This window comes from Mobula birostris, chromosome 4, assembly GCF_030028105.1.
Source record: "Mobula birostris isolate sMobBir1 chromosome 4, sMobBir1.hap1, whole genome shotgun sequence".
In the NCBI taxonomy this organism is placed as follows: domain Eukaryota; kingdom Metazoa; phylum Chordata; class Chondrichthyes; order Myliobatiformes; family Myliobatidae; genus Mobula; species Mobula birostris.
In genome coordinates, this window is record NC_092373.1 from 133341385 (window position 1) to 133363914 (window position 22530).

The 22530-nt window shown below is 40.4% G+C and overlaps 1 protein-coding gene across 2 annotated transcripts in view; it reads right to left on the bottom strand.

Annotated features, from left to right (window-relative positions):
• Window positions 1-22530, bottom strand: part of lrba (LPS-responsive vesicle trafficking, beach and anchor containing) — an 803145-nt gene that overhangs the window by 649415 nt on the left and 131200 nt on the right. For both annotated transcript variants that reach the window (XM_072256051.1, XM_072256050.1), the window contains exon 21: window positions 12891-13083. In XM_072256051.1, coding sequence (XP_072112152.1) covers window positions 12891-13083 — 193 coding nt within the window. The remainder of the gene's footprint in view (window positions 1-12890; window positions 13084-22530) is intronic.

Genomic DNA, 22530 nt, shown 5'->3' on the forward strand with positions numbered 1-22530 from the left:
ATACCATTTACATTGTATTAGGTATTATAAGTAATCTAGAGATGATTTAAAGTATACGGGAGAATGTGTGTAGGTCCGGGGCTCCCCCGGGTCCAAAAGTCTACCTGCACTGAGACAGGTTAAATAAGGAGGGATTCTAAAATCCGAAAAATTCTGAATTCCGAGATGCAACTGGCCCCAAGGATTTCGGAGAAGGGATTGTGGACCTGTACTCCTCCAAGATACAATGTGCAGATTTAGAAGATATGTCATTCCATCATCGGTGCCAAATCTAAATACTGGAACTCAACACAAAACTAGCAGCTCTACCACAAGAAGTGATCCAATGTGCAGTTCAACGCCACCTTCAAAAGACTGTTAGTGATCACCAAACAATCATCAGTCAGAAAATGCAATCTGCAGGGAAAAATAATGTGATTATGGTTTGAAAACAAGGACACCAACATTTTAAAATGTTAAATGTACATTTAAGAACATGTAATTTTCAACAGCCAAATCACTGCTTAAGTTTTCATTCTCACTTCTAAAAGCCTCAGATTGTTACTTTTTAAAAAAATAGCAAACAGGCTGATTAAAACAATACTTTCTAAAAAGCATGTCAATAACTGGTTCAGACATCTATTTCTTCACAATTACAATATAAAAATTCTTGTACATTTATAAATCTTATTACAGATAACCTTATATAATTCATTCATTTGATGCTGTAGAGTTCACAGATGCACTGAGGATGTCACCGTGACCAGTGATGAAATGTCTGCAAGCCAATTGTCAAGCTCAGCAAACACCACAACATCAAATGCCTCAACCTGAGCTACCAATATACACCACCATCCTAAATCCCTTTATTTATTTATTCATTGCTTTCTATCTATTGTCACCATCTCAACAGCACCTCCACCCCATTTTCATGTCAAATGAGTACAGTACAGTACAGGAATAGGTCTTTCGGCTCACACCGTTGTGCCAACCTTCTATTAGTAATCAAATGCCCACCTAAACTGATCCCTTCTGACCACACCATGCCCATATCCCTCTATTTGCTTAACCAAGAGCCTCTTGAATGTCTCCATCACCCTGGCAGTACATTCCAGGCACCAACAGCTCTAAAACATCTTTCTCCACACACCTCTTTTGAACTCACCCCTCACCTTAAAAGCATGCTCTCTAGTGTCAGACATTTCAACCCTGGGAAAAAGACACCTGCTATATATGCCCCTCATAACCTTACAAAGCTCTAGTAGATCTTCCTTCACCCTCTGCTGCTCCAGAGAAACAACCCAAATTTCTCCAACTCCTTAGCACATGCCCACTAATCCAGGCAACATCCTGGTAAACCTCTTCTGCACCCTCTCCAAAACCTCAACATCCTTCCCATAATGGGATGACCACAACTGAATGCAATATGCCAGATGAAGTCTACCAGAATTTTACAAAACTGCAAAATAACTGTCCAACTTGAACTCGATTCCTCAACTAATAAAGGCAAGCATACCACCCTATCAACCTGTGTGGACATTTTCAGGGAGCTATGTACTTGGACCCCGAGATCCCCCTGCAAGTCAACATTTGCCATTTAAAAAGTGTGCCTCTTTATACTTCCCTTCGCTTTCATCCATCCACCACCTATCCATACCCAATGTACAAACTTTCAAGGGCTGGTGACTATTCAACTATTGCAAAGCAACACTTCTCATAAATAAGTGACTTAATCACAACACTGTTGTTAGGGTGAACAAATCTGTCACCTCTGGCTGTCCATGTAAATTTAGTGTACAGCGTCGAACAACTGAAATAAATCAAGGCCAACGTGATGTGTATGTACAGAAAATCCAGCTTGGGTTAAGTTGTGTTCAGAAATATAAATCAATGGAAAAGCAGCAAAAGAAATGCATATTTGTGTATGTAACTCAGCTTTAAAACTTACTTTAAAAGTTAGCTTTAAACCAGGTTCTATAGTAGTAAAAGCATTTTTCCAATTGAAATAAAAATCTGTGGCCAAAATTTTTCAAAAGCAGCTCAGCTTCTCCACACCTTTGTTAAATATTCTAGCCTCAGTCTAGATATTGAAAAAGGAAAAAAAAAACTGTATTGCTGGAAATCAGAAGCAGAAATAGAGAATGCCGGAAATATGTAGCAAGCAAATCAAATTGTTTAAGAGAGAAATCAAATTAACTTTTCAGAATGTTGATCTTCCATTTCCCAAAAAAGTCAAAGCAAGAAACCTCAGGGAAAAAAAATTGTAGCTAAACAAGGGCTTTGGTAAAAAGGAAATGATGTATGACAATTTTATTGGAGTTCTTTAAAGAAGTGTTAGGGATATTGACAAACATTAAGTTGGACAAATCTCCAGGGTCTGATGTAATCTAGCCCAGAGTATTATGGAAGCAAGACAGAAGATTGCTTATGGTAAACACAGGTGATTCTACAAATGCCGAAAATCCAGAGCAACATACACAAAATGCTGAAGGAACTCAGCAGGTCAGGCAGTAGCTATAGAAATAAATAAACAGTCAATGGTTGGTTACTGGGAAATCACACTTTTGGCAGATGGAGCTGAGGTGCTTGACAAAGCTGTGCCCCAATTTACGTTGGGTCTCACCAATGTAAAGGAGGCCATGTTGGGAGCGCCAGATACAATAGCATTTCTGTCACTTGCAGGGATATGTACCAGGAAGAAGATTAGAGGGGAGGGACAAATGGACAAGGGAATCACAGAGGAAGCAATCCCTGCAGAAAGCTAAGAGTTGGGGGGGGGGGGGGGGAGATAAAGATGTGTTCAGTGGTAGAATCTTGCTGAAGATGACAAAAGTTGCAGACAATGGTATACTGGATGCAGAGGTCATAAGGTGTTAGGCAAGGACAAGAGGAATTCAATCCCTGTTAAGGTGGCAGGAAGATAGGACAACAGTGGATGTTGACGAAATAGAGGAGATGCAGGTAAGGGCAGCATCAATGGTAGGGGAAGGGAAACCCAATTCTTTGAAGATGGAGGACACCTCTGATGCCCTGGAAAGGAAAGCCTCGTCCTGGGAACACACGCAGCTGAGACGAAGAAACTGAGAGAAAGGAAAAGATTTTTTAATACGAGAGCTGGGAAGAGGTATAGTCAAGATATTCATAGGAATCAGTAGATTTATAAAAGATGTCAGTAGACAATTTGTCACCAGACCTGGAGACAGATGTCAGAAATGGACCATATGAATTTAAGGGCAGGGTGGAAATTGAAGGTAAAGTTCATGAAATTGATGAGCTCAGCATGGCTACACGAGGCAACACCAACGCAGTCAAAGGTAGGAAAAGTTGAGGAGCATTAGCAGGGAAGGCTTGGAACATGGACTGTTCTATGTAGCCAATGAAAGAGGCAGGTATAGCTGGGGTCCTTGTGGGAGCCCATAGATACCCCTTGGGTTTGGTGACTGTGGGAGGAGCCAATGGAGAAATGGTTAAGGGCGAGGACCGGTTCTGCCACACAGAGAAGGGTGGTTGTGGAGGGGAACCGTTTGGGTCTTTTGTTGAGAAAGAAGCAGAGAGCTTTAAGGCCTTCTTGATGGAAGTGTATAGGGACTGGTGAAAATAAGGCAGTCAGGACCAGGAAATTAAAGTTGTTGAGGAGATCGAGAGTACTTAAAGTGTCACAGATGTAGGTGGGAAGGGACTGAACCAAGGGGGACTAGAATGGAGTCAAGTAAGTAGACACAAGTTCAGTGGGGCAAGAGCAGGCAGAGACAATGGGCGTGCCAGGACAGTCAGGTTTGTGGATCTAGGGTAGCAGGTAGAAACAAGCAGTTAATGAGGTAAGGGAACTATGAGTTTGGTAGCAGTGGATGGGAGTTGATATAGCCATACAAACTCCATAAGATTGCTTATGGAGTTGTTTGCATTATCTTTGGCCATTGCTAAGGTACTAGAAGAATGGAGTGTAGCTAATGCATGGCAGATGCAGCACAATGGAAAGTTGCCCACTTTGGCAGGAAAATTTAAAAAATTAATAGATCATCCAAATGGTAGTCTGAAGAATTCTAAGGGTACAGGATGGCTTGGTGCATCATTATTAAAAGAATTATTAAATGAATACTGTTTGGTAAATTGGTTTATTATTGTCATATGTACCAAGGTACAGTACACAAACTGCTTTGAACATTCTCCATGCAGACCATTTCATCACAGTACATTGAGTTACTACAGTAGAAAGCAATAATAGTATGCAGAATAATGTGTTACAATTACAGAGAAAGTGTAATGCAGATAGGTAATAAGGTACAAGGCCATAACAAGGTAGATTGTGAAGTTAAGAGTCCATCGTTATTGCATTAGGGAATTGTTCAATAGTCTTATAACAGCAGGATAGCTCATACAAAATGTAACTGTTAATTGCAAGGGGATCAGAATATCAAAATAAGGGGATTATGCTTTAGTTAAAAAGGGCATCTGTCAGACTATATCTGGAGTACTGTGTATAGTACTGGCTTTCTTATTAAGGAAGGGCATTAATATGTTGAAAACAGTTCAGATTTTATGAGATTACCTGGGATTGGTAGGTTGCCTGAAGAAAGACTGGACCGACTAGGCAAGTCTAGAAGAGTCAGCAGGAACTTAGATTCAAATGCACATGTGGAAAGGATTACAATAGGTTCCGGATAATTGGACCATAGGTTAATCAGGGCAGCTTTTTATTTGAGAGAACTCTTAAATAACAAAAACTAAATTTGGAAAATAGCCAGGATTCCCTTTATTTATCTGGGACATTATGCCACTTCATTTGGGCAGGAGTCTGTTGCCGAACAGTTTCCAACTAGCGGCAGACATGTGTACTTGCATAGCTGTTAGACACTACACCATGCTTAGAACAATCAGTTTTGAAACAGCATCAGCTGTGTGCATTTGTTTACAAGCAGCCGCCAATTTTGGAACTGCTTTGCTCATTGCAATTTCAAGCATTTAGGCTTGGAGATGCCAGAAACAGCCCGGAGTGAAAACAAAACAAATTTCACTACTTCAACAAGTTAGGAATTACGAAGGAAATGACCATCATCTTGAATGTTACAGTAAAAATTATGATTTGGATGCAATTGTCTAAAGCACTAAATGGACTAGGTGACCTCGTTGATTTTGTTCACTTACCATCATTCAAAAGAACAGCAGGTGAATTCTTCCATTGATTACTATTAGGAACTAAAATATAGTTTTTTTTTTAGGACCATGGAGGTATTTGCTACTTAAACTGCAGTTTGTCTTTTTTATACTTTTTAACTATTTCCATGAAACCTCAGTTAATTGAGGCAGCTGTTTAATTCGGGCAAAGTGTACTAATCCCTATCTGGCCCAATTAACCATATTATGCTCTAGTGGCAGAATCTAGATTTAGTGTTCAATCTTTAAAAATATGGAATCACCAGTTTAAGTCAGAGAAAGAACCCGACCCCACCCCCCCAAGGGTTATCATTTTTTGGAACAGTCTTCCACAAGGGGCTGTGGAAGCAGAACCTTTTAATTTTAAGGCAGAAGTGTGTACACATTTTGATAAACATGGTGGTAAAATGTTACAGGGATATTCAGAGTTAATATTAGAACTGGATCAGTCATGATCTTATTAAATAGCCATATCACCTACTCCTGCTCCTAATTTATATGTACGCTTATATCAGAACTGAAGAAAAATTTTTAATCAAAAGTGTCCGGATGTGCAGAAAAGGAATAAGAAGCAAAAGGCTTAGGGAACAAAAATAGGCTTGTTAGTGGAGCAAGTGCAAATAGGAGATGAACAAAAGCAGCGGAAAGTGAAAGAAAAAAATATTAGCACGGAGAAATTAAAACACAGCAGAAACAACGCAGTGCATATCCTGAAGAACAGAAATTAAAACAACAGCACTGGAAATATTCAGATGACGCAGCATCTGTAGAACAAGAACAAAACAGTGCTTTAAGCTGCTGATCTTACACCAGAACTGACCAGTTCTGATGCACAATGGAAAGCTTGATTATTTGAAATGCATTCATATTAATTAATAATGACTATAATGCACCAAACCAGAAGCTTATAACCTTCATCAAGCTTAAATTGGTTTTTGTTAAAACAGTATTTGAGGCGCCAAACACAGAAGCCAGAGTGGGAATGGAATAGAAAATTAATGTTTCTTGCATTCACCTTTTAAACATCCTTTTTTGAAAATCGCTTTGGACTAAACAATCTTTCATTAGAGTTAACTGGAACTTATCCATTTGTAGCATTTCATCCATTATCTATTAGAATCAAAATATATGGCTTAAACAATTCACTGACCATCTACATATTAAGCCCAAAATATGTCGAATTTTTCTTCCTTTTTTCACTCCTGAATTAGTAAGGTTTTAACTATTAAAGTTATGCTGCCTTATTCTCAGTCTCTTCCACAACAGGAAACTGTTTCTGTATTCATTTTACAAAATTATTTAATCATTTTTGAAAAGCATTACTCAAAACGGATACAAGCTATGCACAATCAGTTTTTCCAATTTTATTTATTAAGCTACAATAGTCTGATGAATTCCTTATGTTTAAAATAATGTATTTTAAGCCTTTCAGTGTTGTACATTGTCCATATAGATATTATTGTCTTAATTTTAAGCTTTGAAAAAACAGCTTTGCATTACCAGATGTTCCAATGCTTAATTTACAACTAAAAATGTGGAATGGTAATTAAAGCTATCACATCCAAAGATGCTGTTGAAGAAGCAACAGGATAAAACACTCTCAAGATCTTTACATGCTAACTACGGGAAATTATATAGAAAAAGAGAACAGTGCAGAAGTGTCAGGAAAGCCACCATGCATTAATGAGTGTGATGTAGCTGTGGGAGGAGTGGAATACAGTGACAAACAGCTTAGCTGCTTCAAAGGTGGCAGGAAATCTATCAAACTGTACAATAAAATTGCAATCATGTTTCTTTGGCTTTTTATAGAAAATTCACAGATCTCGACGTTCAACATCGCAAAACCTTTCAAATTTTTGAACAGTTACCAGGTACATGATTGGTTGGAATGCCATGCAACACAGAAAAATTTCAAGATATACTGAGGATAAATAAAATACCAAAGTTAGCTGTATTTCAACTTTAATTTTCTGTTAATTCTACTTGTAACTGCTTGAAAGAAAAATCAAATAACCATGTAGTTCATGCAAAACTTTTCTTCATAAAAGAGCACAAGTCCAATTTTCATCAGCACATTTTCACACCATAATAACATTTGAAAGAACATTCTACTAGCTGAATACTTCCCATATTGCTCCCCAGTTTCCTGGACAAGAATTTTTTTTATAAGTATCAGTGATTGTGGAGCTACTGGAATGATGTAAATACCCATTTGATTCACTTACTGGAAAAGACAGACCTTTCCAGTCCGGTGTACATGTGACTTCCAAAGCACCACATAGCTAACTCTTAATTGCCCTGTGAAATGAGCCAGCGAGCCACCCATTAAGGGTGCACGTGCAGAAGAACAACAAAATGCCAGTCTTGCCAACAAAGCACAGATCATATGAAAGAATAAAAAAAGTTAAGACCTACAAGGTAATTTAAGTACAAGATAAACGCATTTCTGGATTAGTACTACAGGAATTGCTTACAACTTCATAATTAAATATGAATTAAAATTACTGCTCATAAAATTTTGTTTCTGAATTTGAAAGTAGCCTACTTACTTTCATTAGCAGCCCAAAGAGGGGATAATATGTTTAGCAGTTTAAAAAAAAGAGCAGAAAAAGAACACAGGCACAGGAATTCCTTTGAGTAAAGCTGGGGTACAAATCACATGCCACAGATCATGCCTGAAGCTAGTATCAACTTCAAGTTATCAAGTCCACATAAAAGAGATGGAATTGATAACACATAACAATAACTGGAAGAACTGGTCAAGTTATTCTAGGGTACACGAAGATCAATCCTAGGAACCTCAGCTCTTCCCTTCTCAGCAGTCATCATGCACTAAATTCAGTGTGCAGCAACAGTCACTGCAAATCTCTGACTGATCCCATTGCCCCAGCCCTCAGTGCAGTAATGTGTGGGTTGATAAAATGATGGGAAGATGCAACTAACAAGAACCATGCCTGTATAAGGATATCTTACATTCAGTACATGTTCATTTTCTGTCACTAAGTTGCTACAGTCCAAACTGTCACTTCAGCACTACAGGGCAAAGACCTTAATGTGAGAAATGGAATTTGGCATCATCAGCAAACAAGTTCCTTTCTATAAATCCTACAGTCTGCACACCTGGCTTGAATATAACCATGCTTGTCAAATAGGTTCTGGAGAGGGCAAGACAGACTGCAGCTATGACAAAGTACACACTCTACTACGTAAGGTTGATGAATGGTCACGTACAAAAACTTCACACTACTACACTAAGGACATTATTCCACAGATCTGCTATGAATGTGTAAATAAACACGTTAAATTAAGTTCCTCAGACATAAGCTACTCTTTACATATCAAAGTAGAATAATGTTGGTGCTTGAAAACAGTGAGATACTTAACAAATTAAGTATATTAAGAATGTGGAGTAACAGTGGGAAGTTGATGCAGGTGAAGCTACCTAGATAATATAGTAAAACAACCAGAAAATAATTCCTATTTCTTTATCCATCCACATGCATTGCATAATATTTAGCACAAAACCTAATGTAACTAAATAAACTAATGTATATTATTTTCAACTTTTTATGTAATTTGTACTTTGAATGGATTTTAATTACTTGTTATTGCAGAATTTCAGTTCACAGGTAACGGGACGTTGAATTAAAGATGGGTGAATTGGTTTATTATTGTCAGAGGCACTGAGGTACAGTGAAAAACTTTGTTTTGCACACCATCCATACGGATCATTTCATTATGTTAGCATGTGGCAACAAAACAAGGCAAAAGCAATTTCAGAGTGCAGCATATAATGTTACAGTTGCAAAGAAAGTGAAGTATAGACAGATAATAAATAAGGTACAAAACCATGATGACATAGCTTGTAGGGTCAACATTCCGTCCTAGTGTACAAGAGGTCCATTGAATAGCTTTACAACACTAGGACAGAAGCTGTTCTCAGGCCTAGTGGTACATGTTTTCAGGCTTTTGTACGGTATCTTTTCCCCAGATGGGGGGGGCAGAGAGAAAATCCAGAATGCCAGAATGGGAAGAGGAGAGAAAATCTGGATGAGAAAGATCTTTGATTTATGTTGGCTATTTTACAAAGGCAGCAAGAAGTATAGACAGAGTCCATGGAATAGTTTGCAAAGCTGCTTCTAATTCCTATAATTATTGAAGTGGTGCTACAGCTATTGCAGTCTAAGAGTAAAAACATTTACGACTTCATATCAGAACCTACCCAGTGAGTAATAATTGCTGTACATTTTTAGCCCACTTTTTAAGTCCTCAATCTATCCAATGTTAATATACAAGACTGGACTGCTAATGTGATAATTTGTGAATAAAAAGGGGAAAAGTAATCGACTAACTACAAGTCAGTCCAATATTAGGTATGGATAGCTTACTAGAGAAAAATATTTTTGTTTAAATAAAAAAAAGGATTGGACTCTTTGAAGAGGGACTTCTTGCATTTCATGCTATAATTCAAAGTAGCAAAAATGATTGGGAAGTTTGCAGAAGACACAAAAATAGTTGTACTTTTGATGGTGAGGGAAAAAGTTCTAGGCTGCAGGGAGCTATCAGGTGAACATAAAAGCATCAAATGGAATTCAACTGGGAGATGTGTGATATAAAGTACTTCGGCTGAGCAAAGGTGGCAGGGGAATAAAAAACATAATAGAATCCTCAATCGCATGAAGGAAAAGAGAAGCCTTGCCTGCAGACAGATGGGCAAGATTATAAAGGCAATGCACAGAATATGTTATTGATGCATAGAATTATAAAAAGAAAATAACAGATTATATTCAAAATGTAAAACACTAGCTGGATCACAACACACGGAATGTTGGTCAATACACTACAAGGATCAACTGATAGTATTAGAGGAGATATAAAGTTAAACTCATGAGCAAGTTAACAGAATTGGACAATTTTAGTTAAGCTGAAAAGTTTGGCTCAGCTGCTTGCATGCAGACTTGTAAGGAGTATAAAATTACAAGAGGCATTAACAAGAGATAGAAAAGACATTATTTTCCTTGTGACAAAAGTCAATAACCATGGTTTTAATGTAATAGTATAAGTATTAGAGGGAAGATCACTAGAAATCTTTGCACCAGGCATGTATTTGTGGTCTGGAATGTCATGTGATCTACCGGATCAAATATATACCAGACACAGACATGGTTTCCCTACCCAACAATAGATTATATTTAATAGTTTTCAAATAATATACCTGCTACATAGATTGTTTAGGCCAAAGGCCCATAGGGTTCAAATTACCAGTCATCCTCTAAAGAAATATTTCTAATCACAGTTAGCCAATCTGTTCTTATGTCTGTTCAACCAATTGGCCAAGTTCACACAAGCTTGCCTTAACAGCTAATCCTGAATTTTTGTTTTACAGGTACATTTTAAACCCAGCCCTCACCACTATGCTATAACATCATGATAGAATGTTTTAATTAACCTAGCTCCTTTGAAAGGTAGCATAATCACAAAGAACAATCTTACAGCTGGTTCGAAACCTGAAAGCTGACCTTTTAGAAATAAAGGCTGAATACCCTTTATCAGTAGTGAATGCAAGGAAACCTTTAATTATTTATATATATGTATATTAGTTAAGCAGTTTAAAATCACATATCATCACTATTCCTCTGGCATTCTATTAAAATTTCATAGAAATTCATAACTTAAGAAAACAACTGCAGCCAATCTGTACACAGCATACATGACCTCACCTGAGAATATACCCTTTGTGCCTGTTAAATATCAATCCATTTATTGTAGTAGGTGTCTAGGGCACTTCCCCAGTACTATGCATAAATGCAATGCAATTATGCTAGTTTACAGAAATTACCCAGACACCGTTGCAAATCATGCACAGATCGTCCATGTTCTTCAACAGATGCAAATGCAATGGCATTATTTCCTGTACAACATTTATCAACAATGTAATTTGAAGCTCAATTCTAAAATTCAATTTGGATTGGACCTCTGATTTAATAACTGCACTTTCTCCTATATTAAGCCACCACTCATAATTGCTATCACCTGTATTTTTGTAACAGCCCTTACACCAACCTCCTTCACTCCACTATTGCTATTTGCCAAACGTGATAAACAACAACCCAGAAGTCTCCCCCACACATCTGAACACCATCCTCCCCCATATGTGATGGGCATATGTGAGGGAGCAAGTTTTTTTTGAAAAACACAGAAGCGGTGGGTGCCTGGAATGCACTGCCTTGGGTGGTGCCAGAGACAAATACATTAGGGACTTTTAAGATAGGTCTATTAAAGTGAGGAAATTGAAGGATATGGACATTATACAGAAGAGATTAGTTCAGTTGACCATTTGATTACTAGTTTAATTGGTTCAGCACAACATTGTGGGCTGAAGGGCCTGTTCCTGTGCTGTACAGCTCTATGTTCTTGTTCTAGATGTAGAATATTAAATCTAAAAAAGTGATGAAATATTGTTTCTATGGGCAGTGAGTTTGAAATTGAGATTCCTTGTTCTGGATATTAATTGATGACTGCAGAGGTATATTAATTGGTTTCTATGTAGAATGTTGGTTTGGGCCTGCTGTTTGAAAATTCTGTATTGCCCGAGTTAGTTTTACTGAACTGACCAAAGTTTTGGGTAATACCTAATGCCATAATACTATCTTTCTCTTGAGTTTGGATCCCCAGCCCCCCACTCTCTAGTCCACTCACTGATATCAAATTTTCCCTCCTAATCCAGGATCCTTCACTCTGGCCCCAGCATCTATTTCCCCAGACCCAATCAGAACTAATTAACCAAAAGAAAAGCGTTTTTCTGGTGTAAAGGCTATTGAGTACAGCCAATTTCAATGTAAATACTACTGAACACAGTAAGTACAGTCAGTCACTTTAGATCCAACACTTTCCCTTCCAATTGATGTTTTCTCAAGTATTTGGAACACTTTTCATGAAAAGAAATAGCAGTGCTCACACTCATAACACTACAAAACCTTCAAAATAATGCAATATATAATATCAGATCAAGCTGTCTGAATTTTCACATTAAAAGCTGCTGTGAAAATCACTAATTACCTGATTTAGCTGCAGAACCACTTTGTTTTAAGGGTTCATTTTAAAAACATCTTGTTACTCCGTTAACATTTGCTATTTCTGTATTTTAAAACTTTCAAGTAAATCTTCGTATAAATGAAAAATTGAATTGTAATGAACACAACATGAAAGCTGGATCCCTAATTTAAATTCTGGTTAAATTTGGAAATATTGAGGTCAGCTGCTGAAAACCAAAAGGAGCCCAGAAAAGTGCTTAGGTAGATGCAGTACTCACTACTGCTGCCCAAAACTCAAACTAGTTAGGACTTAATTTTTAAAAAAAAGAAATTGCCAGCCATTCCATTGAGCCACCGGTATTCACAGCAAATACAGACCACAATATAATTCCATTGTCTGACTCATGCCACTGCTCCTTATTCTCATTGTGCTCACCACAAAGATCATGTACGCCTCCTTGTGGTTTAGAAATTAAAAGCACTCAAGCAACATGCTTGAAAACTTCAGCATATGCCTAATTAGAAAGATTATATAAACATAAATTTTGTTCATGCAATTCTCTTAAAAATTGATATACACATGGCTCAGCTTGTAAAGTCTACTGCTTAATTTTGCTGTTTATACACTAGCAATGACATACATTGGGTAGCTAATTTGACATAATTACTAGTAAAATATTTATGCACATATTAGTTATTGTCTAGATTGTTACTAAGTCTCACCTTTGAATGTGTAATTGAGAGTGTATCCACCCAGACTCTCCAGCCACCCCACTCATACTTTACTGCATGATAAAGCAATATCCGGAAGATAGCATACACCATCTCTGTCAGTTTTTGCTCTTCAGAATTCTTTGGGTTGACATAACAAAGAGACAACATCCACTCTTGCCACACTGAGCACTGCAGCAAACTTCTGCAAAACAACAATCATCATTTTGATTGTTAGTGAATATAAACAAATCCAAGGCAGATTGCAAAGCAGAGAACAAAAAAAAAGCATAAATTTGCTTTATTCAAGTACCACAAGGAAGATTGGTTACACATTGTGCAAGCTTAGTTTATTACTCTGAATAATCACATTAGGTGTTAAGTCATATGTTTTTAAAAGATTCAGCATTTTCCAATGAAGTTGGAGCAGGCTGAAATATATGAATGATTTGCTAAAGAAATTCTAAAACCAGAGAGGTCTTCACAACTGTACAATATATATAAATGACTGAGGAACCATTTAATGAGATGCAATTATTAAAACAATTCAAATGTATTTCTCAAAGGAAACAAACACAAGACAAAAATAATTAACTGGTTTATTTAATTTGCATATTTTATGCTATCTGTTGTGCAACTTGGTTGCCATATTTGCCAACATATTAAAATACAAGAGCACTTTTTAACTTTGAAGCAAATTGTGCAAATAAAATAATATTAAGAATAAGTTACAAAGAGTTCTTGAAAATGAGTCTGTAGGTTATAGAACCAGTTCACAATAGTAGTGAATGAAGCTATCTGCACTGGTTCAAGAGACAGATTGCTTCAAGCTAATAATTGTTCCTAAGGAAAACAGGTCCATGCATACATAAGGTGCTCTTTATTGACTACAGCTCAGCATTCAACACCATCATCTCCTAAAAACTAATCAATAAGCTCCAAGATCTGGGCCTCAATAACTCCTTGTGTAATTGGATCCTGGATTTCCTCATTTGGCAACAACATTTCCTTCACAATCTCCATCAACAGAAGTGCACCACAAGGCTGTGTGCTTAGCCCCCTCCTCTATTCACTTTACACTTATGACTGTGTGCTAAGGACTGCTTCAATGACATATTCAAGTTTGTTGATGACATCACTGTCGTAGACAGAATCAAAGATGGTGATGAATCAATTTATGGGAGGGAGATTGAAAATCTGGCTGAGTGTTGTTATAACAACCTCTTACTCAATGTCAGCATGACCAAGGAGCTGATTAGTGACTTCAGGAGGAGGAAACCAGAGGTCCATAAGCTAGTCCACATCAGATAATCAAAGGTGAAGAGGGTCAGCAACTTCAAATTCCTCAGTGTTATTATTCTGGAGGACCTGGCCTGGGCCCAGCATGCAAGCTCAATTACAAAGAAAACCTGGCAGTGTCTCTACTTCCTTAGAGTTCGCGATATTTGGCATGACATCTGAAACTTTGACAAACTTCGCTCAATGTGTAGTGCAGAGTATACTGACTGGCTGCATCACAGCCTGGTATGAAAGCACCAATGCCCTTGAATGGAAAATCCTACAAAAATAGGCGATATGGCCCATTCCATCGTGGATAAAGCCCTCCCAGCCATGCATATCTACAAGAAACAATGTCACAGGAAAGCAGCACTATCATCAGCAAACCCCACCACCCAGGACATGCCCTCTTCTCACTGCTGTCATCAGGAAGAAGGTACTCACACGTCCAGGTTCAGGAATAGTTACTACCCCTCAACCACCAGGATCTTGAATCAAAGGCGATAACTTCACTCAATTTTACTCGCCCCATCACTGAGCTGTTCTCAACCAATACTCACTTTCAAGGACTCATCATCTCATTTTTATTGCTTATTTATTATTATTGTTTGTCCTTTTTATATTTGCACAATTTGTCGTCTTCTGCACTCTAGCTGAACTCCCTAGTTGGATGGTCTTTCATTGATTCTGTTACGGTTATTATTCTATAGATTTATGGAGTATGCCCACAAGAAAAAATGAATCTCAGGGTTGTATATGGTGACAGATATGTAAACATAGAAATCTACAGCCCATGAGGTCAGAGATGAGAGACTGTAAAGCTAAAGTCAACAATCTCAGGACCAGTAGTTATGTTGATTATCATAAGCATTCGGTAACATTTGCTTTCCTAAAGCAATCAATGGTAGTGCTCCCTACATTGTGGTAGATGTCAAGCCTATTTGTAAATACATTGATTCTTCACATAGAATGTGTAGAGGATGCCTTAACCTATATATTCTAGTGTATGGGATACAATTTTGGTCACCAAAGCCACAATCTGTATAATTATGAAAGTATCAGTCTCAGTTTTATAGTTACAAGACTCGAAGACCATTGAGATGAGTTGAATTAATTTTTCTGGATATTATTTTTATTACATTTAGTTAATAGCTCTGTGAGGATAAACCAGGAATATATTTTTGTTGATTAGCTTCCACTAATTGTGATAAATTCCACTTGCCTTCAGTTCAAATCACTTCCACTGACCTCCTCATGGAAATTTATTGGTGGAAGATGAATTGGAAGAATCATTTTTTCTAAATAAACTTAGCATTGCTGGTCAATTAAAGTACACTGAAAGTACTTATATTTAAACATTTGAAAACGCACATTTATCATGTTGGAAATGGTACACGGTATCTAATAACGCAAACACGAGGAAATCTGCAGATGCTGGAATTTCAAGCAACACACATAAAAGTTGCTGGTCAACGCAGCAGGCCAGGCAGCATCTGTAGGAAGAGATACAGTCGACGTTTTAGGCCGAGACCCTTTGTCAGGACTAACTGAAAGAAGGGCTAGTAAGAGATTTGAAAGTGGGAGGGGGAGGGGGAGATCCAAAATGATAGGAGAAGACAGGAGGGGGAAGGATGGAGCCAAGAGCTGGACAGTTGATTGACAAAAGGGATATAAGAGGATCATAGGACAGGAGGCCTAGGGAGAAAGAAAGGGTGGGGGGGAACCCAGAGGATGGGCAAGGAGTATAGTGAGAGGGATTCCGTTAATGCCTCACCTCCCCCTCGTACCCCATCTGGGCTACCCCCCCCCCTTTCTTTCTCCCTGGGCCTCCCGTCCTATGATCTTCTCATGTCCCTTTTGCCAATCAACTGTCCAGCTCTTGGCTCCATCCCTCCTCCTCCTGTCTTCCCCTATCATTTTGGATCTCCCCCTCTCACTTTCAAACCTCTTACTAGTCCTTCTTTCAGTTAGTCCTGACAAAGGGTCTAGGCCCAAAACGTCGATTGTACCTCTTCCTAGAGATGCTGCCTGGCCTGCTGCGTTCACCAGCAACTTTTATGTGCGTTGCACGGTATCTAATATTGTGGGAGAAAAACTTGACCAAGTGGAATATTTCAATGTTTAAATAGTTTTTACTTGCTAGAGCTTCAGAAACCTATTTTTGCAGTGTGTAATATGGTTAGTCAGGACTCTGTTCAAAAAAAACATTCAACATAAATTGTGAAGAGAAACAGTTCCGATGAAGGTTGTTCAACTTGAAATATCAATTCTGCTTATTTCCACTGATTCAGCCTGATGATTCCAGCAATTTATATAAACAGATAACCAATATATCCCAAATAAAAGCTCTTCAGATTTAATAATCTACCTCAAAAACAATACAACAAAAATCTATATCTGTAATTTCAACATACTAAAACATCCCAAGAGGATTTATAGATGTAGAATCAAACAAAAATGGACACCAACATAAAAAGGGCCATCCATAACAGAGACAGAGATAAAATTAATAGGAAGAGAATTCTGGAGAAGATATGGTCTAGTCAGAAGAACAAAGAGCACTGAGGTTAAGGCAACAAGGATTGGATAGAGATGACAGAGTTTTGTATAAAATGAACGTATCAAATGGTAAGTCAAAAAAAAGGGGAATAGTAAAGTAACACACATCAAAGTTGCTGGTGAACGCAGCAGGCCAGGCAGCATCTCTAGGAAGAGGTACAGTCGACGTTTCAGGCCGAGACCCTTCGTCAGGACTAACTGAAGGAAGAGTTAGTAAGAGATTTGAAAGTTGGAGGGGGAGGGGAGATCCAAAATGATAGGAGAAGACAGGAGGGGGAGGGATGGAGCCAAGAGCTGGACAGGTGATTGGCAAAGGGGATATGAGAGGATCATGGGACAGGAGGTCCGGGGAGAAAGACAGGGGGGGGGTACCCAGAGGATGGGTAAGGGGTATAGTCAGAGGGACAGAGGGAGAAAAAGGAGAGTGAGTGAGAGAAAGAATGTGTGTATAAAAGTAAGTAACAGATGGGGTACGAGGGGGAGGTGGGGCCTTAGCGGAAGTTAGAGAAGTCGATGTTTATGCATCAGGTTGGAGGCTACCCAGACGGTATATAAGGTGTTGTTCCTCCAACCTGAGTGTGGCTTCATCTTTACAGTAGAGGAGGCCGTGGATAGACATGTCAGAATGGGATTGGGTTGTGGAATTAAAATGTGTGGCCACTGGGAGATCCTGCTTTCTCTGGCGGACAGAGCATAGGTGTTCAGCAAAGCGGCCTCCCAGTCTGCGTCAGGTCTCGCCAAAATATAGAAGGCCACATCGGGAGCACTGGACACAGTATATCACCCCAGCCGACTCACAGGTGAAGCGTCGCCTCACCTGGAAGGACTGTTTGGGGCCCTGAATGGTGGTAAGGGAGGAAGTGTAAGGGCATGTGTAGTACTTGTTCCGCTTACAAGGATAAGTGCCAGGAGGGAGATCAGTGGGGAGGGATGGGGGGGACGAATGGACAAGGGAGACACGTAGGGAGCGATCCCTGTGGAAAGCAGAGAGAGGTGGGGAGGGAAAGATGTGCTTAGTGGTGGGATCCCGTTGGAGGTGGCGGAAGTTACGGAGAATAATATGTTGGACCTGGAGGCTGGTGGGGTGGTAGGTGAGGACCAGGGGAACCCTATTCCTAGTGGGGTGGCGGGAGGATGGAGTGAGAGCAGATGTGCGTGAAATGGGGGAGATGCGTTTGAGAGCAGAGTTGATAGTGGAGGAAGGGAAGCCCCTTTCTTTAAAAAAGGAGGACATCTCCCTCGTCCTGGAATGAAAAGCCTCATCCTGAGAGCAGATGCGGCGGAGACTGAGGAATTGCGAGAAGGGGATAGCATTTTTGCAAGAGACAGGGTGAGAAGAGGAATAGTCCAGATAGCTGTGAGAGTCAGTAGGCTTATACTAGACATCAGTGGATAAGCTGTCTCCAGAAACAAAGACAGAAAGATCTAGAAAGGGGAGGGAGGTGTCGGAAATAGACCAGGTAAACTTGAGGGCAGGGTGAAAGTTGGAGGCAAAGTTAATAAAGTCAACGAGCTCAGTATGCGTGCAGGAAGCAGCGCCAATGCAGTCGTCGATGTAGCGAAGGAAAAGCGGGGGATAGATACCAGAATAAACACGGAACATAGATTGTTCCACAAAGCCAACAAAAAGGCAGGCATAACTAGGACCCATACCTACACCTTTAGTTTGGAGGAAGTGGGAGGAGCCAAAGGAGAAATTATTAAGAGTAAGGACTAATTCCACTGGACGGAGCAGAGTGGTGGTAGAGGGGAACTGATTAGGTCTGAAATCCAAAAAGAAGCGGAGAGGTTTGAGACCTTCCTGATGGGGGATGGAAGTATATAGGGACTGGACATCCATGGTGAAAATAAAGCGGTGGGGGCCAGGGAACTTAAAATCATCGAAAAGTTTAAGAGCATGAGAAGTGTCACGAACATAGGTAAGAAGGGATTGAAGAAGGGATTGAACAAGGGGGGATAAAACCCTGTCGAGATATGCAGAAACGAGTTCAGTGGGGCAGGAGCAAGCTGAAACAATAGGTCTGCCAGGACAGGCAGGTTTGTGGATCTTGGGTAGGAGGTAGAAACGGGAAGTGCGAGGTGTGGGAACTATAAGGTTGGTAGCAGTAGATGGGAGGTCCCCTGAGCAGATAAAGTCGGTCATGGTGTGGGAGACAATGGCCTGGTGCCCCGTAGTGGGGTCACGATCGAGGGGTAAATAAGAGGAGGTATCCGCAAGTTGTCGCTGTGCCTCGGCAAAGTAGAGGTCAGTACGCCAGACTACAACAGCACCCCTCTTATCGGCGGCTTTAATAATAAGGTTAGGATTAGTGCGGAGGGAGTGGAGAGCAGAGCGTTCTGAAGGAGTGAGGTTGGAATGGGAACAAGGTGCAGTGAAGTCGAGACAGTTGATGTCCCATCGGCAGTTAGCGATAAAGAGATCCAGAGCAGGCAGAAGACCAGAGCGGGGTCTCCATGAAGAAGAGGAGGGTTGAAGACGGAAGAAGGGGTCATCGGTGGGGGTGGAAGAGTCCTTGCCAAAGAAGTAGGCTCGGAGACGGAGATGGCGGAAGAAGAGTTCCGCATCGTGGCAAACACGGAACTCGCTGAGGTGTGGGCGAAGGGGGACAAAGGTGAGGCCCTTACTGAGGACAGAGCGTTCTACCTCCGACAGTTGAAGGTCGGAGGGGATGGTAAAGACCCGGCACGGATGAGAGTTGGGATCAGAGGGGGGGAGGGGGGGAGGCTGAGGGTGTCAATGGAGAGGGGAGGGTTGGGGTGAGAGGAAGATGGAGCCTCTGAGGATCCAGGAGCTGATGATGGGATCTGAAGGAGACGGGATTGCAGAGTATTGGTGGGGGAAGGGGAGACGGGGGTCACAATAGCAGCACATAAAGACCCGGCCTGGAGTTCAAGGCTGGAGTCGCAGTTGGTGGTTGCACAATCGCTTTGAAGGTGTCCATGGTCGTTGCTGGAGTCCGGGACGGTAACAAAAGCAGCAGATTTAAGCCTGTCACCAATTAACGTGGGGCTACATCAGGATTTCTCAACCGGACTTCCTACGGGTTCCACAAGAGGTTGTGATAAAAAAACCATCATTTTTGAACTTCACGAACACGTGATGCTAGCGCTCACAATGGTGGGGAGTGACTGAGCAGCCCCATAAGCAATCTCGTTAAGGTCTCCCAGCCAGTATGGCAGTGTACAGTAGGACCATGTTTATTTGGTTGAGTCCATTTCTGACACGAGATAGGGGAGTTCATTGAAAAACAGTGAGCACAGTATTGTACAGAGGTGAGGATGGTACACTGACAATTGGTGAGTGCTGTACTGCACGGAGGAGGGCCAGTAGGCTGATGAGGAGTGAGAAGTACGTTATCAGAGCATTGAATGGTCTCACCCAACCTGGGTTTGTCATTAGCCTCTCCCTCCTGAATTAACTCCCTAACTTCCCCTTATGTACAAGTGACTGACTTATGGAGCAAACAAACTCTACTGTTGTCGTCGGAAATTCGAGGGAAATTTTCATTCTAAAGAAGGAATTTTTATGCACCCGCAACTCAGCTGCTGGCCCGCTGCTTTGCTGCTGTAAATGTTGCAAAAGGTGAATTGTGCAGATTAGTAATGAATTGTACTGTGAAGTTTTCGTATTTTAGTTATTAATTCTGCCGCTCTTTTTTATGTTTTATTAACTCCCATGTTAGGACAAGATGTAGTACGAGAAATTGAAAAGATTTCACTCTCAAACAGCACAATAAGTCGACACATTGATGACATGTCACATGATGCTGAAGAGGATTTGTGTGTAAACTGAAAAACAACAAATTCTCTAACCAGGTTGATGAGTCAACAGATTTCACCAATAAATGTCATGTTGTAGCATTTGTAGGATTTGTAAATAACGGTGAAGGCAAGAAAACTTTTCTGTTGCAAAGAGCTGCCCGAAACAAATAAAGGCCAAGATATAATTAATGTTTTGTCTTCATATCTGGAAGCAAAAGGTCTGTCTTGCAGGAACTGTGTTGGTATCTGTGGTTGGCTCCATGAGAAGTTTCATTTCCCTTATAAAAAAGAGAAACTTCCTGACATTGTCACAACATGCTGCATTCTTCACAGAGAAATGCTGCTGTCAAAAATCTCTTGGAGATTAAATGAAAAAAGTTCTGGATGATGCTACAAATAATGGTTAACTTTATTAAACAAAGACCAGTTCACTCGAGAATGTTTAATGAAGTGTGAAAACTTGGACAAAAAGCACACCAATCTTCTGCTACGTACAGAAATCCGGTGGCTTAGCAGAGGAAGAGTTCTCAACAGGGTGCCTGAGCTGAAAGGTGAATTGCTGGAGTAGTTTTGAGAAAATAATAGGACAGATTTTGCTGAATATTCCCGTTTCAGCCTGATACAGCTAAAAAGCACAACTGCTTCCAAGGTCAGTACAGTCAACAAAGACGTCTTAATGTGTTTAAACAAACCATCGCTGCTTAAAACGGACGGAAACAACACCAATTGTGGTTGGAAGTGCCCACATAGGACACCTCGGAGGAAGCGCAGGTGTAGAGTGGGGTTACAAGTACGTTTAAGGAAACGGGGTTTTAAATTCCCTATACCGACTATCTTGCTGGCAAAAGTGCAGTCTCTGGTGAATAAATTTGATGATCTCAGATGAATCAGAGGGACATTAGGACCGTGTGTGTCCTTTGTTTCACGGAATCCTGGTTAACCTCTTCCACACCAGATGCAGCAATTCAGATCAATAGGCTTACTATGCACCATCAGGATAGATCTATAGTCTCTCAAAAGCACAGGTGGAGGAGTATGCCTCATGATCAACTCTTCTTGGTACACAAACATATCAGTGCTGTCCCAATTCCGCTCACCAAACCTGGAATATCTAGCAGTAAAGTGCCATCCTTTTTACCTACCACTGCAGTTCTCTGGGGTCATTCTGGTAGCAGTTTACATTCCACTTCAGGCCAATGTCAAGCAGGCTTTAGATGATCTGAGCAATGGAATCAACATGCACGAAACAGTGCACCCTAACACCTTCATCATTTTGGGAGATTAAGGCCAGTCTGAAAAAAATCACTAAGCAATTACCATCAACAGATAACTTGCAATACCAGAGGAAACAACACACTGAACCATTGCTACACCGCCATCAAGAATGCCTACTGTGCTATTCCACGCCCTCACTTCAGGAAGTCTGATCACCTAGCTGTACCTCTACTCCCAGAGTATAGGCAGGGACTGAAGACTGCAACACCAGTAAAGAAGACCAAGAAGGTTTGGACAACGGAAGCACAGGAGCACCTACAGGACTGCCTTGAATCAGTGGACTGGACTGTATTCAAGGATTCATCTCCCAAGCTGGATAAGTATGCTGCAGTTTGTACCGACTTCATTAAAACCTGCGTGGATGAGTGTGGGCCCACCAAGACTTACTGTACGTTCTCAAACCAAAAGCCGTGGATGAACCAGGAGGTACGTTGTCTGCTGCAGGCTAGATCTGTGGCGATCGTCTGGCGACCCGGGCCTGTACCAGAAAACCAGGTATGATTTGCGGAGGGCTATTTCAAGGGTGAAGAGACAATTTCGAACGAAGTTGGAGGTGATATCAGATGCACGGCAACGCTGGCAGGGTATGCAAAACATCATTTCCAACAAAGTGAAACCCAATAGCATGAATGGCAGCAATGCTTCACTAGCAGATGAACTCAACGCGTTCTATGCACACTTTGAAAGGGAGAACACAACTGCAGCTGTGAAAATCCCTGCTGCACCTGATGACCCTGTGATCTCCATCTCAGAGGCCGATGTTAGGCTGTCTTTAGAG